The sequence below is a fragment of the Pongo abelii genome, chromosome 15 (genome assembly GCF_028885655.2).
Source record: "Pongo abelii isolate AG06213 chromosome 15, NHGRI_mPonAbe1-v2.0_pri, whole genome shotgun sequence".
Taxonomy (NCBI): Eukaryota; Metazoa; Chordata; class Mammalia; order Primates; family Hominidae; genus Pongo; species Pongo abelii.
The window spans coordinates 109,755,093-109,767,227 of record NC_072000.2 but is presented as its reverse complement, the minus strand read 5'-3'; the positions used below and the strand labels follow the sequence as shown (position 1 = coordinate 109,767,227).

The 12,135-nt window shown below is 52.6% G+C and overlaps 1 protein-coding gene across 3 annotated transcripts in view; it reads left to right on the top strand.

Annotated features, from left to right (window-relative positions):
• Nucleotides 1–12,135, top strand: part of BRF1 (BRF1 RNA polymerase III transcription initiation factor subunit) — a 77,597-nt gene that overhangs the window by 29,776 nt on the left and 35,686 nt on the right. For 2 of the 3 annotated variants that reach the window (XM_009249558.4, XM_002825173.5), the window contains exon 4: nucleotides 11,824–11,855. The exons of the other annotated variant lie outside the window; for it this stretch is intronic. In XM_009249558.4, the coding sequence (XP_009247833.4) occupies nucleotides 11,824–11,855 (32 nt within the window). The remainder of the gene's footprint in view (nucleotides 1–11,823; nucleotides 11,856–12,135) is intronic. 3 annotated transcript variants of the gene reach the window in all.

Genomic DNA, 12,135 nt, shown 5'->3' with positions numbered 1-12,135 from the left:
CTTTAGCCAGGGTGCAACAGCACCCACCACCCCACCCCCACCCTGCCATCAGCAGGACGTAGAGGGTCCTGTGCAGTGAGCTCACGTTGTGGGGTGCATGGCCCCCACCCCAGGAGAGGCCCCCCAGGATCCTCCTATCACATCGTCCAGCCCATGGGTGGGAACAGTGCCCTGAGCCCAGGGCTGGATACAAGAAGTCCTCTCTCAGAAGGAACAAGGGCTTGATTTAAGAACATCCAAGCTTTTTCCTCCTCCTGCCCACCCTTCATTGTTGCCCGCTCCTCAGGTGTGTCCACTATCAACCGAAAGTGCCGGGGGCTGTGCACACACACACCTCCTCTCTTGGCCCTGCAGCCTGGCAGCTGACACAGCCAGTCCCGGATTCCTGGAGGAGGAACAGAGTGCTACTGAGTCCCACAGTCTGGCAAGGCCCGGCTGACCCCAGGCCTGAGTCTGCTCCTGGCTCCCAGCCCAGGGAGGCTGCCTGGGCAGCAGGGCTGAGATGTGGGACCTGGATATGCCAGGCAGAGACTCAGCTGGAATGAGCACCTCTGCCATTGCCGAGCAGGTAGTTTGCGGCCAGTGTGCTTTTCCTGGCTGTGTGTCTCGACCTGTTATCACAGCTTTTGCCCACAGCTGGTTTGTGGGTCTTTGACATTTGTTCCTGTGCAGCCAGGCTGCCCTGGGCCTGCACGTGACAGGGCATCTTGGGATGGTAACAGGCTGGTGAGCCCTAGAGGGCATCCGAGCCCTGGGGCCAGCACTGTGGATGGTGCCATCACCTGTCCCCACGTAGGTCTGCAGAGAGCATGCCCAGCTTCCATGGCCTGCCAGCCTCAGCCTCCATGGCGTGCCTGGCCGCCACACTCCCTTCAGACCCAGCTCCTCTCTCAGGTTGCAGAAACGTGCGTTCAGGTCAGCAGGGGCCATGTGCATTCAGCTTATTCCATTCCGGGGTCTGGGATGGGCTTTCAGAGCCCACACTTCTCTGCCCCCCTGTTCTGGCCAGCACCTCGTTCTGCCACCAGGCCCCCTTGTTCCTGCTCCTCTCCCTCTGCTGCCTCCTCAAGGACAGGGCATTTATAACATTTTAAGTGGTCAGAAGAAGGTATCAGGGTGGCTGATGAAGAAATCAAATGGTGCACACATTTTAAGTGGTCAGAAGCAGGTATCGGTGGCTGATGAGGAAATCAAATGGTGCACACATTTTAAGTGGTCAGAAGCAGGTATCGGTGGCTGATGAGGAAATCAAATGGTGCACACATTTTAAGTGGTCAGAAGCAGGTATCAGGGTGGCTGATGAGGAAATCAAATGGTGCACACATTTTAAGTGGTCAGAAGCAGGTATCAGGGTGGCTGATGAGGAAATCAAATGGTGCACACAGTTTAAGTGGTCAGAAGCAGGTATCAGGATGGCTGATGAGGAAATCAAATGGTGCATACATCATCAGGCATGAAGAAGTTGGCATTTCAGGTCAGGCACAGTGGCTCACGCCTGTAAATCCCATCACTTTGGGAGGCCCAGGCAGGAGGATTGCTTGAGTCCAGGAGTTTGAGACCAGCTTGGGCAACATGGTGAAACGCTGTCTCTACAAAAAAAAAAAAAAAAAAAAAAAAAACCCGGCTGGTGGTGTGCACCTGTGGTCTCTCTCACCTACTGGGGAGGCTGAGGTGGGAGGATCACTTAAACCCAGGAGATCGAGGCTGCAGTGAGCCATGATCGCACCACTACACTCCAGCCTAGGCAGTAGAGTGAGCCCCTGTCTCAAAAAAAAAAAAAAAAAAAAAAAAATTGCCATTTCAGACTTCCGAAAGGCTGACCTGGAAACACGGGCACACCCAGCGCGGGCCCGTGTGGGCCCCTTGTCAGTGGTGTCTTATTGCTGGCATAGCAGAGGTTTAGCTGAGTTTTGTATGTTGACATTATTAATACATCATTCCTACCAAATTCAATTGTCAATCTTACTGTTTGAGTGTTGGAGTCTCTCCTTTAATGCACACAGCTGTGTCTGCTGCTCATAATGCCAGTTCTGCTTCTTTCTTTTCACTTTTTTCATGAGACAGGATCTCACTTGATCACCGAGGCTGGAGTGCAGTGGCACAGTCTTGGCTCACTGCAGCTTCTGCCTCCCAGGCTCAAGTGATCCTCCCACCTCAGCCTCCCGTGTAGCTGGACTACAGGCATACACCACCACCCCTGGCTAATTTTTGTATTTTTTGTAGTGACAGGGTTTTGCTATATTGTCCAAGCTGGTCTCAAACTTCTGAGCTCAAGTGATCCACTCCCCTCAGTCTCCCAAAGTGCTGGGATTCTAGGTGTGAGCCCCCCCGCCCGGCCTTGGTTCTTCCTTTCTAACCCACACACCTCTCATCTATTTGTCCTGCCTTTTGTATGCCAAGGACTCAGCATTGTCCTGGGGAGGGAGATGTGCCTGGCTCTCTCCTGTCCTGGGAGGGGTGTTTTCTGCCCTTCGCTGTATGTATCTGCGGTAGACTTTTGTGTATAGGACTCTATCAGCTTGAGGATGTTACCTTGCTTTCTAATTTTCCAAGAGTTTTTGTCACGAAAAACACTGAATTTTATCAAACACATGCTTTTAATGTATTTATTGGTATGATTTTTTCATGTACATTTTCCCCTTAATCTGTTACTTAATGTAAATAACACTGATTAATTTTAAAAAATTTTTTAGAAACAGGATCTTGCTCTGTTCTCCCAGGCTGTACTGCTGTGGAGGAGTTTCAGCCTCCAACTCCTTGGCTCAGGCGACCCTCTCGCCTCAGCATCCCAAGTAGCCAGGACCATAGGTGCACTAGAGATGGGGTCTCACTGTATTGCCCAGGCTGGTCTCAAACTCCTGGGTTCTAGTTATCTTCTCACCTTGGACTCCCAAAGTGTTGGGATTACAGGTGTGAGCTACTGTATCTGGCCTGTTTTTTCTAACATAAGCACTCGAGGCTATAAATTTCTCTCTAGGTGAGTTTCATTACATCACATGTTTTTTTGTTTGTTTTGTTTTTTTTGAGACAGCGTCTCGCTGCCTCACCCAGGCTGGAGTGCAGTGACGTGATCTCATCTCACTGCAACCTCCGCCTTCTGGGTTCAAGTGATTCTCCTGCCTCAGCCTCCCGAGTAGCTGGGATTACAGGTGCATGCCACCATGCCCGGCTAATTTTTTTTTTTTTTTTTTTTTTTGAGACGGAGTCTTGCTCTGTCGCCCAGGCTGGAGTGCAGTGGCGTGATCTCGGCTCACTACAAGCTCCGCCTCCCGGGTTCACACCATTCTCCCACCTCAGCCTCCCGAGTAGCTGGGAATACAGGTGCCCGCCACCACGCCTGGCTAATTTTGTTTTTGTATTTTTAGTAGAGAAGGGGTTTCACTGTGTTAGCCAGGATGGTCTCGATCTCCTGACCTCGTGATCCACCCGCCTCAGCCTCCCAATACTGCTGGGATTACAGGTGTGAGCCACTATGCCCGGCCCATGCCCACCTAATTTTTGTATTTTTAGTAGAAACGGAGTTTCACCATGTTGGCCAGGCTGGTCTCAAACTCCTGACATCAGGTGATCTGCCCACCTCAGCCTCCCAAAGTGCTGGGATTACAGGCGTGAACCACTGCACCCGGCCCACTACCTGCTTTTAAGAAACATTTTTGTGTTTGGATTTGGCAGTTTGACTCTGATGTACCTAGCTGTGGTTTTCTTTGTATTTATCCAGATTATTTTTTGTAGAAGTTCAAGGATTTGTGACTTGGCTGGGTGTGGTAGCTTATGGGTGTAATCCCAGTGCTTTGGGAGGCTGAGGTGGGTGGATCACTTGAGGCCAGGAGTTTAGGACCAGCCTAGGCTAATAAAAAAAAATTAGCCAGGTGTGGTGGTGCACACCTGTAGTCCCAGCTACTCAGGAGGCTGAGGCAGGAGGATCACTTAAGCTCAGGGGTCAAGGCTGCAGTGAGTTGTGATGACATCAATGCATTCCAGCCTGGGCGACAAAGTGAGATCCTGTCTCTAAAAAAAAAAGCCAAAAAAAAAAAAAAAAAACAAAGAAAAGGATAAATAGAACTTATGACTTGATGTCTTTCGTCTACATTGGAGACATCTTGGGTAGTATCTTTTCAAATAAAGTTTCTGCTCCACTCTCTCTTCCTGTTCTGGGACTCCAGTATATTAGCCTTTCTCTCGTCTTTTGCTCATCCTTTCTTTGGCTGTGTCTAATCAGGTGTTGAACCCACCTACTAACTTCTTAATTTTTTTTTTAAGAGATGGAATATCGCTGTGTTGCCCAGGCTGGAGTGCAGTGGTGCAATCACAGCTCGCTGCAGCCTTGACCTCCCAGGCTCGAGCAATCCTCTCACCTCAGCCTCCATAGTAGTTAGGACTACAGGTATGCGCCACCACACCCAATTTTTTTCTTTTTTTTTTTTGAGATGTAGTCTCGCTCTGTCGCCCAGGCTGGAGTTCAGTGGCACAATCTCAGCTCACTGCATGCTCCGCCTCCCGGGTTCATTCCATTCTCCTGCCTCAGCTTCCCGAGTAGCTGGGACTACAGGCACCCGCCACCATGCCCGGCTAATTTTTTTTGTATTTTTAGTAGAGACGGGGTTTCACCGTGTTAGCCAGGATGGTCTTGATCTCCTGACCTCGTGATCCACCCGCCTCGGCCTCCCAAAGTGCTGGGATTACAGGCGTGAGCCACCACGCCTGGCCGAGAATTTAACTTTTCTTGAGCAAGCAGAGAGCACGCAGGTAGCTCACTCTGATCCAGTTGCTGCTGGTCCGTCTTGGTTCCCAGCTGAAGGATTGTGGCAGGACCCAGGTATTCCTTCCTGGCACCTCGGGACTGCAGAACTTCCTGCTCGGCTCTTTTGCCTTTCAGAGCTGACTTCTGGGCTTGGTGGGCCTCAGCCTGGTGCCTGTGGCTCCAGGGGCGGCAGCTGCCGTGAAGGGACTAAGTGCACTGTGCCCTGCTCGCTTGTTGAAGTTGCTTCCTCTTCTCTTGGCAGCTTGGCCCCTTGCATCTGGCTGGCTCGGAAGCCACTGAACTGTAAACTCTATCTTCCCTTGCCAAGTGAGACTGTGAGCACTAGGCTCCTACTTTTTTTTTTTTTTTTTTTTTAATGGAGTCTTACTCTGTCGCCCAGGCTGGAGTGCAGTGGTGCCATCTCGGCTCACTGCAACCTCTGCCTCCCGGGTTCAAGCGATTCTCCTGCTTCAGCCTCCTGAGTAGCTGGGATTATAGGTGCCCACCACCATGCCTGGCTAACTTTTGTATTTTTAGTAGAGATAGGGTTTCACCATATTGGCCAGGCTGGTCTCGGACTCCTGACATTGTCATCTGCCCACCTCGGCCTCCCAAAGTGCTGGGATTACAGGCATGAGCCACCGTGCCCAGCCACTTTTTTTTTTTTTAAATAGAAATGGGGTCTCGCTATGTTGTCCAGGCTGGTCTTGAACTCCTGTCCTCAGGCAGTCCTGGCCTGGCACTGCCAGACTATGACAGCTCATTAGAATTGGTGAGAACTGGAAGGAGGCCCGAGCTGAGATACTGCACCTTACACCCGTGCCACTCAGCTCCTCCTGGGGCCATCCATGTGCCTGGTTGCATGTGTGTGCTTGAAAGCCAGGGGCTGGGAGTGTCAGGTGACTGCCTGGATAGCAGCTGCATTATCCGTGGGACCACCTCAGTGTGGCTGGGACAGAGCCAGGCTCCCAGCTCTGTGGGAGGCTCAGTCTTCAGAGCAGGGAGCTTTGAGAAGGCACCTGGGTACCCTTGAACTTTACAGAGGCCATGCATGATGACAGCGGTGAGGTGCTAGATTATTCAGGGTGTACTGCACACAGGAGCCCACTGTGGGGTGTGGCAGCCAGCAGTGGCTCAGAGATTTGGTCACTGTGCAGGGGATGGGCAAGGCCCAGCAATGACCCACTGGCTCTTCCCTGGAGGTCAGAGGTGTCTGGACGAAGGGCAGCCAGCAGACCTCCCACCCCGCATCAGTCATTCAGGGACTCCCAGAGCACCTGCTCTGTGCCACGCCTCCAGGCGGAGGAGCAGGGTGGTCTCCGCGAAGTTCGGGAGGGCAGGGCTGCTCATGACCTGGGCCCTGGGTCTTGATCGGTCCTGCTCTCGGGGTGCTGAGGGCATCTGAGCTCTGGGGTGAGTGACCCCATTCCAAGCCAGGATCCATCAGAGCCCCGTCCAGGCATGTGTGGGGCCTGAGGATGCTCAGTCTGCCTGCCAGGCTCCTGTGTGGGTGCTTGGTCAGCCACTGAGTGCTGTTGTATGCTGAGTGCTGCCGGGGCCTTGTCCTTGGTGGGGCGGGGCTGGGCGCTGCTGCTCTACACGGAGCTTCGGCTGGGCCGTGTGTTCCTGTGCCAGGTGGTGTTGGCTGCCAGTGAGGAGCACTCAGAGCAGGAGGGGCCTGCAGAAGGCGAGTGGCATTGGGTAGGGGCAGTGAGCCATGGGCCGGTGCAGTGCTGGGCATCATTCTCCAGAAGGTGTGGGTTTCGCTCCTTGGTCCTCACACCATGTGGGCACCGCAGTCCCCCTCTCCAGTCCCATGGGGCCGGGAATGCTGGTGTCCACTCAGGGTGGGGCCCCTGCTGGCCCCTCCACTGCTGACTGTTGTGGACACAGCCCTTTCTATGGGGCTGTATATACAAGAACAGTTTCCCTTGTTTCTCTCTTTGGGTATCCAGTAAGAGCATTTGTATGTGAGGCCGTTGAGAGAAATTTCTTGTTTTTTTAAGTTTTAGTTCTGCCTTATTTAAATCTCTGCAAACTTTTCCACTTAAGGAAAATGTGTCTGTTTGAGTCAGGACCCATCTGCAGTTTTTCTCCCTGCAAGCATCGTGCAGCCAGCCAGGGTGTGGGTGGCCTCAGTTTCCCCATCCTCTTCACAGTGGAGTGGCCCCTCGCTGTGTTTTCCACAGCTGTGGTGGGGAAGCCTGGTTGGTTCCTGGAGCCGGGGCAGTTTGATGGCACAGCAGTGGGGTGCAGGGCTGCACCGTCATGACTGGACCGTTTCTGGGCCTTGTCATCTGCTGATGGGAGCCTCGCGTGGGCCTCTGCCGCACTCAGGAATGTCTGGTGCCCTTTGAGGGCATCGTGTCACCCGCCCTCCATGGTGCTCACGCATCTCTCCTTTGACTGGCACTCAGCTGCACCGAGCAGAAGACCACCCGGCACAGCATGGCAGGGGCCAGAAGGGAGGCAAAAAGAGGCCCCAGCTGGCAGAATCCAGGCTTTCGCACCCTGGGGGCCGCAGACAGGGCCTCTTCTCTGCAGACTTTTTTCTGATTCCCAGATGGTCAGAAGCAGCTGCTCAGCAAAAGGGAGGGGCTGCTGGGAGGACACAGGTACCGGCCATGCTGGACACAGAGCTTCCAGAGCCCCGGGAGCTCACTAGCTGGGGGACCTGTAGGCTGGGCCCCAAAGGCATTAATGGGCCCTCCTGGGATTGGCCAGAGGGAATGTGATATCCTCCTAAGGGAAACACATAATTGAGCTTCCATCGTCTGGAAACTTCCCTGAAAGCGCCTGATAGAGCCAGGTGAATGCGGATCAAGTGCCAGGTGATTTTCATTTCAAGGAAAGCAGTCATTTTAACTTCGTTAAATGTTTAATTCGAAGCTCCTTTTAAAAACGTACACACTTATCCCATTGTTTTATTAAGAAAATTTTCTGCGGAGCTTGGTGGCTTATGTCTGTAATCCCAGCACTTTGGGAGGCTGAGGTGAGCAGATCACCTGAGGTCAGGAGTTTGAGACAAGCTCGGCCAACATGGTGAAACCCCGTCTCTACTAAAAATACAAAAAAAATTAACCAGGCATGGTGGTGCATGCCTGTAGTCCCAGCTACTTGGGAGGCTGAGGCAGGAGAATTGCTTGAACCTGGTAGGCAGAGGTTGTACTGATCCAAGATTGTACCATTGCACTCCACCCTGGGCGACTGGGCAAGACTTCGTCTCAAAAAAAAAAAAAAAAAAAAAAAAAAATGTGAACACCTGCAAAGTTGAAGTGAGTTGTGGAGTCCCTCGCTCACACTTGTGGTCCGCTCCCCAAAGCTATGCTGCCCTCACCGTCTTATTTTTTGGCACATTTCAAGGCAAGTTGCAGACGTCTGTGTACTTCACACAGCCCTTCAGCAGGCAGACCATCAGCTGAATAGGGGTGAGCATCGTTCCTGGATCTTTTTCTCCTCTGAAGGTAAAGTTGGCATAAAGTGAGATGCACAGGCCCTAATTGCTCCATCTGGAGAGTTCTGACAAACAGTCACCCGTCAGCCCAGAGCAGGGCTCTGTGGACAGGCCTCATGCCCCTTCCAGCAGTCCCAGCCCCGCAAAAGGCGACCGCTGTGTCCATTTCCTTCCACTACAGACCAGTTGTGCCTGTTCTAGAATGCCCTATAAGTAGAATCATATGATCTGTGCCCTGTCACTTCACATGCTTTTTTTTTTTTTTGGTGACAGAATGTAGCTCTGTCGCCCAGGCTGAGTGCAGTGGTTGCATCTCAGCTTACTGCAACCTCTGTCTCCTGGGTTCAAGCGATTCTCATGCCTTAGCCTCTCAAGTAGTTGGGACTACAGGGGCACGCCACCATGTCCAGCTAATCTTTTGTATTTTTAGTAAAGACAGGGTTTTGCTATGTAGGCCAGGCTGGTCTCAAACTCCTGGCCTCAAGCGACTGCCTGCCTTGGCCTCCCAAGGTGCTGGTATTGCAGGCGTGAGCCCCGTGTCCAGTGGACATGGTTTTGAGAGGCGCCCATGGTGTTTTGTATGGTGAGTGGTATTGCTGTGTGAATACAAGCCAGAGTATTCTTGTATTAATGGACACCTGGACTGCTCCCCATTTTTGGCTGTTCTGAATGAAGCTGCTATGAACATTCTTCTACAAGTTTTTTTGTGGACATATTTCTTTTTAGAGACAGAGTCTCACTCTGGGGCCCCAGCTGAGTGCAGTGGTGCAATCACAGCTCACTGCAACCTTGACCTCTTGGGTGCAAGCAATCCTCCTGCCTCAGCCTCCTGAGTAGCTGGGACAATAAGTGTTTGTCACCATACCCGGCTAATTTTTGGATTTTTTTTGTAGAAACAGGGTCTCACTGTGTTGCCCAGGCCGGTCTTGAACTCCTGGGCTTAGGTGATCTGCTGGCCTCAGCCTCCTAAAGTGCTGGGATTATGGGTGTGAGCCACTGCACCTGGCTGACATCTGTTTTTATTTCTCTTGGGTAAATACCTAGGAGTGGAATACGTGGGTCAGAGGTGTGTGTTTAGTTTTGTAAGAAACTTCCAGGCCTTTTCCCAAGGTGGTTGTACCACTTCACGCTTCCATCAGCAGCATGGGTGAGCTGTGCTTGCCCCACATCCTCACCGGCATTCAGTGACGTCGTGGGCTTGTGGCATTGTCACAGTTCTGTTTGCATTTCTGATGATTAATGCGGTTGAGTTCTTTTTCATGTGCTTGTTGGCTATTTTTTTTTGTTTTCATGAAGCTTCTGTTGAATTGTTTTGCCTTTTTTTTATTTTGGCCTTTATTCTTTTTCTTATTTAAATAGAGTTCTTTTTTTTTGAGACTGAGTCTCGCTCTGTTGCCCAGGCTGGAGTGCAGTGGTGCGATATTTGCTTACTGCAACTTCTGCTTCCTGGGTTCAAGCAATTCTCCCACCTCAGCCTCCCAAGTAGCTGGGATTACAGGCGCCCGCCACCACCCCTGGGTAATTTTTGTATTTTTAGTAGAGACGGGGTTTCACCATGTTGGCCAGGCTGGTCTCAAACTCCTGACCTCAGGTGATCCTCCCACCTCAGCCTCCCAAAGTGTTGGGATTACAGGCGTGAGCCACTGTGCCTGGCCTTAGAGTTCATTTCTTTTTTTTTTTTTTTTTTTTGAGACGGAGTCTCGCTCTGTCGCCCAGGCTGGAGTGCAGTGGCGTGATCTTGGCTCACTGCAAGCTCCCCCTTCTGGGTTCATACCATTCTCCTGCCTCAGCCTCCCAAGTAGCTGGGACTACAGGCGTCCGCCAACACACCCGGCTAATTGTTTTGTATTTTTAGTAGAGACGGGGTTTCACCATGTTAGCCAGGATGGTCTCGATCTCCTGACCTCGTGATCCACCCGCCTCGGCCTCCCGAAGTGCTGGGATTTACAGGCGTGAGGCACCGCGTCCGGCCCAATAGAGTTCATTTCTTAGAGCAGTCTTAGTTTACAGAAAAATTGTGTAGAAAGTACAGAGTTCCCATACACCCCTTCAATCCCCGGTTTCCCTGCGTTATTGCCATCTTGTGTTAGCTGGTCCATTTGTTAGGGTTGATGAGCCCGTCTTGCCAAGTTCTTGGTAAGAAAAGTCCACAGTTCACACTGAGGTTCACTCTTGGTGCTGTGCCTCGTATGGGTTTTCACAAACATGCAATATGTGAACCCACCAGTGCGGAGTGGTGCACGGCTGCAGTGTCCTGGAACCCTCCTCTCGGCCCACCCACCCTGCCTTTCCCCAGCCCTTGGTGGCCACTGACCTAATGCTGTCTCCATAGTTCTGCCTTTTCCGGAAGGTATATGCTTGGAGTCACACAGCGGGTAGCCTTCTGGCCTCATTTGTTTTTCCCGTTCGTGTGTGTTGGCTGTCACGGGCGTTTCCCCAGGTAGTTCTTACTGCTTTCCTTTGGTTTCCTTTGATGTCACTGGCCCCACCTCTGCCGCCAGTCTTCTCATAGTGCCTCTTGTGAGGCTGTTGGCTGTGCCGCAGTCGGTCCTGCCCATCGTCTCGGCCCTCCGGGACTGCCTGCCTTCAGATGCACCTTTGTTCACGGGCCTCACCGCTCACGTCCCAGCCGTCCTGGGGGTTCTGCTCTGTGTCGGAATGCCCCTGTGCCCAGCCCTGGCGCCTTCTTAGGGCGGGAGGCCTTGCTGTTCTGCATGGAGTTGCAAGAGAGGTCAGGGGCCTCCAGCCCAGGGCGTGGATGAGTGGGCTGGCGTCCTAACCATCTGACTGCTTGCGAGGTTCTTGCATGGTGGAGCTTTGCTGCTCTGGTCCCGGGGATCTTCCTTTGGACGCCTGCTCTGGACTCCTGATCCAGCTCCAGGAGGTGTCCTTAGTGACTTCTTGAAGCTACAGTGGGCCCATGAGTGATGTGCACTTCAGCTGTCTGGCAGGTTGTGTTAACCAGTGACTTGTGTTTGATAACTTATGTATCCATCTGAGTTTTGAATCACTTAGGATACATTCTTGGTCCTATTTGTTCATCTGAGCGAGGACAGGTCCTGTGCGGGGTCCCCACACCTGTCTCTTGAGCACAGCCCCCAGTGGTGCCTGCAGGCTCACTACTCACCAAGGGGGCCCCAGGTCTATGTTTCTGTCTCCCAGGAAGACTGCCTGCCTGACACCTGATAGGTGCTCAGCAAGTGCCCTTGGGATGGAGCATGAGTGCCACTGTCTCTTCTGTGCTGTATGTGGGCAGCAGGTCCACCATACAGTGGGCACCTGACTGGGCAGGCAGGTGTGTGGGGGTGCACGCTCTCTCCAGGATCAGATGGAAGCCCCCACCATTTCTGGTTCTCCCGACCCAGCTCCACGTTCCTTGCAGTCCCTTGTCCTGGTACTGGGTTCACAGAAGTCTCACTTGTGCCTGGGCTGGGAGGTTCTAATGAGGCCTGAGCGTGCCGCGCCTCGCTTCCATCCCACCTTTCCTTCCTGATCAAAGGTGGAGCTTATATTTGGAGGGGTGACTCCAGCTCCCTGGAGGTGCAGTCCTGCGGTCCTGCCCATTTGAAGGTGGGCGAGTAACCTGAGCTTGCCAGCCACTCGACAGGATCCTTGACTCCTGCTGCAGACATGCTCCTGGACCTCAGCGACCTGCTCCAGGTAGACAACCTCCGTCCTGCATTTTTCCCCACCTGGGGTTGTGACCGGGGTACACCAGGTGCCTCCACGCATCTCAGTGGCCGATCTGTGCTACCTGCCCGGTCAGGAAGTTTTGGTCTGTAGGATAAGGGGCCTTCATGACATGGGGGTCACAATCCGAGACTTGTGGGAGTGTGGGTCTCCATGGTAGGAGGGCAGCTGCCAATGCTGGGCACAGTTGGGTGTTAACTAGGCCTGGGTGAACAGTGAACTTTTGCCCTACACAAAGGAGATTATTTAT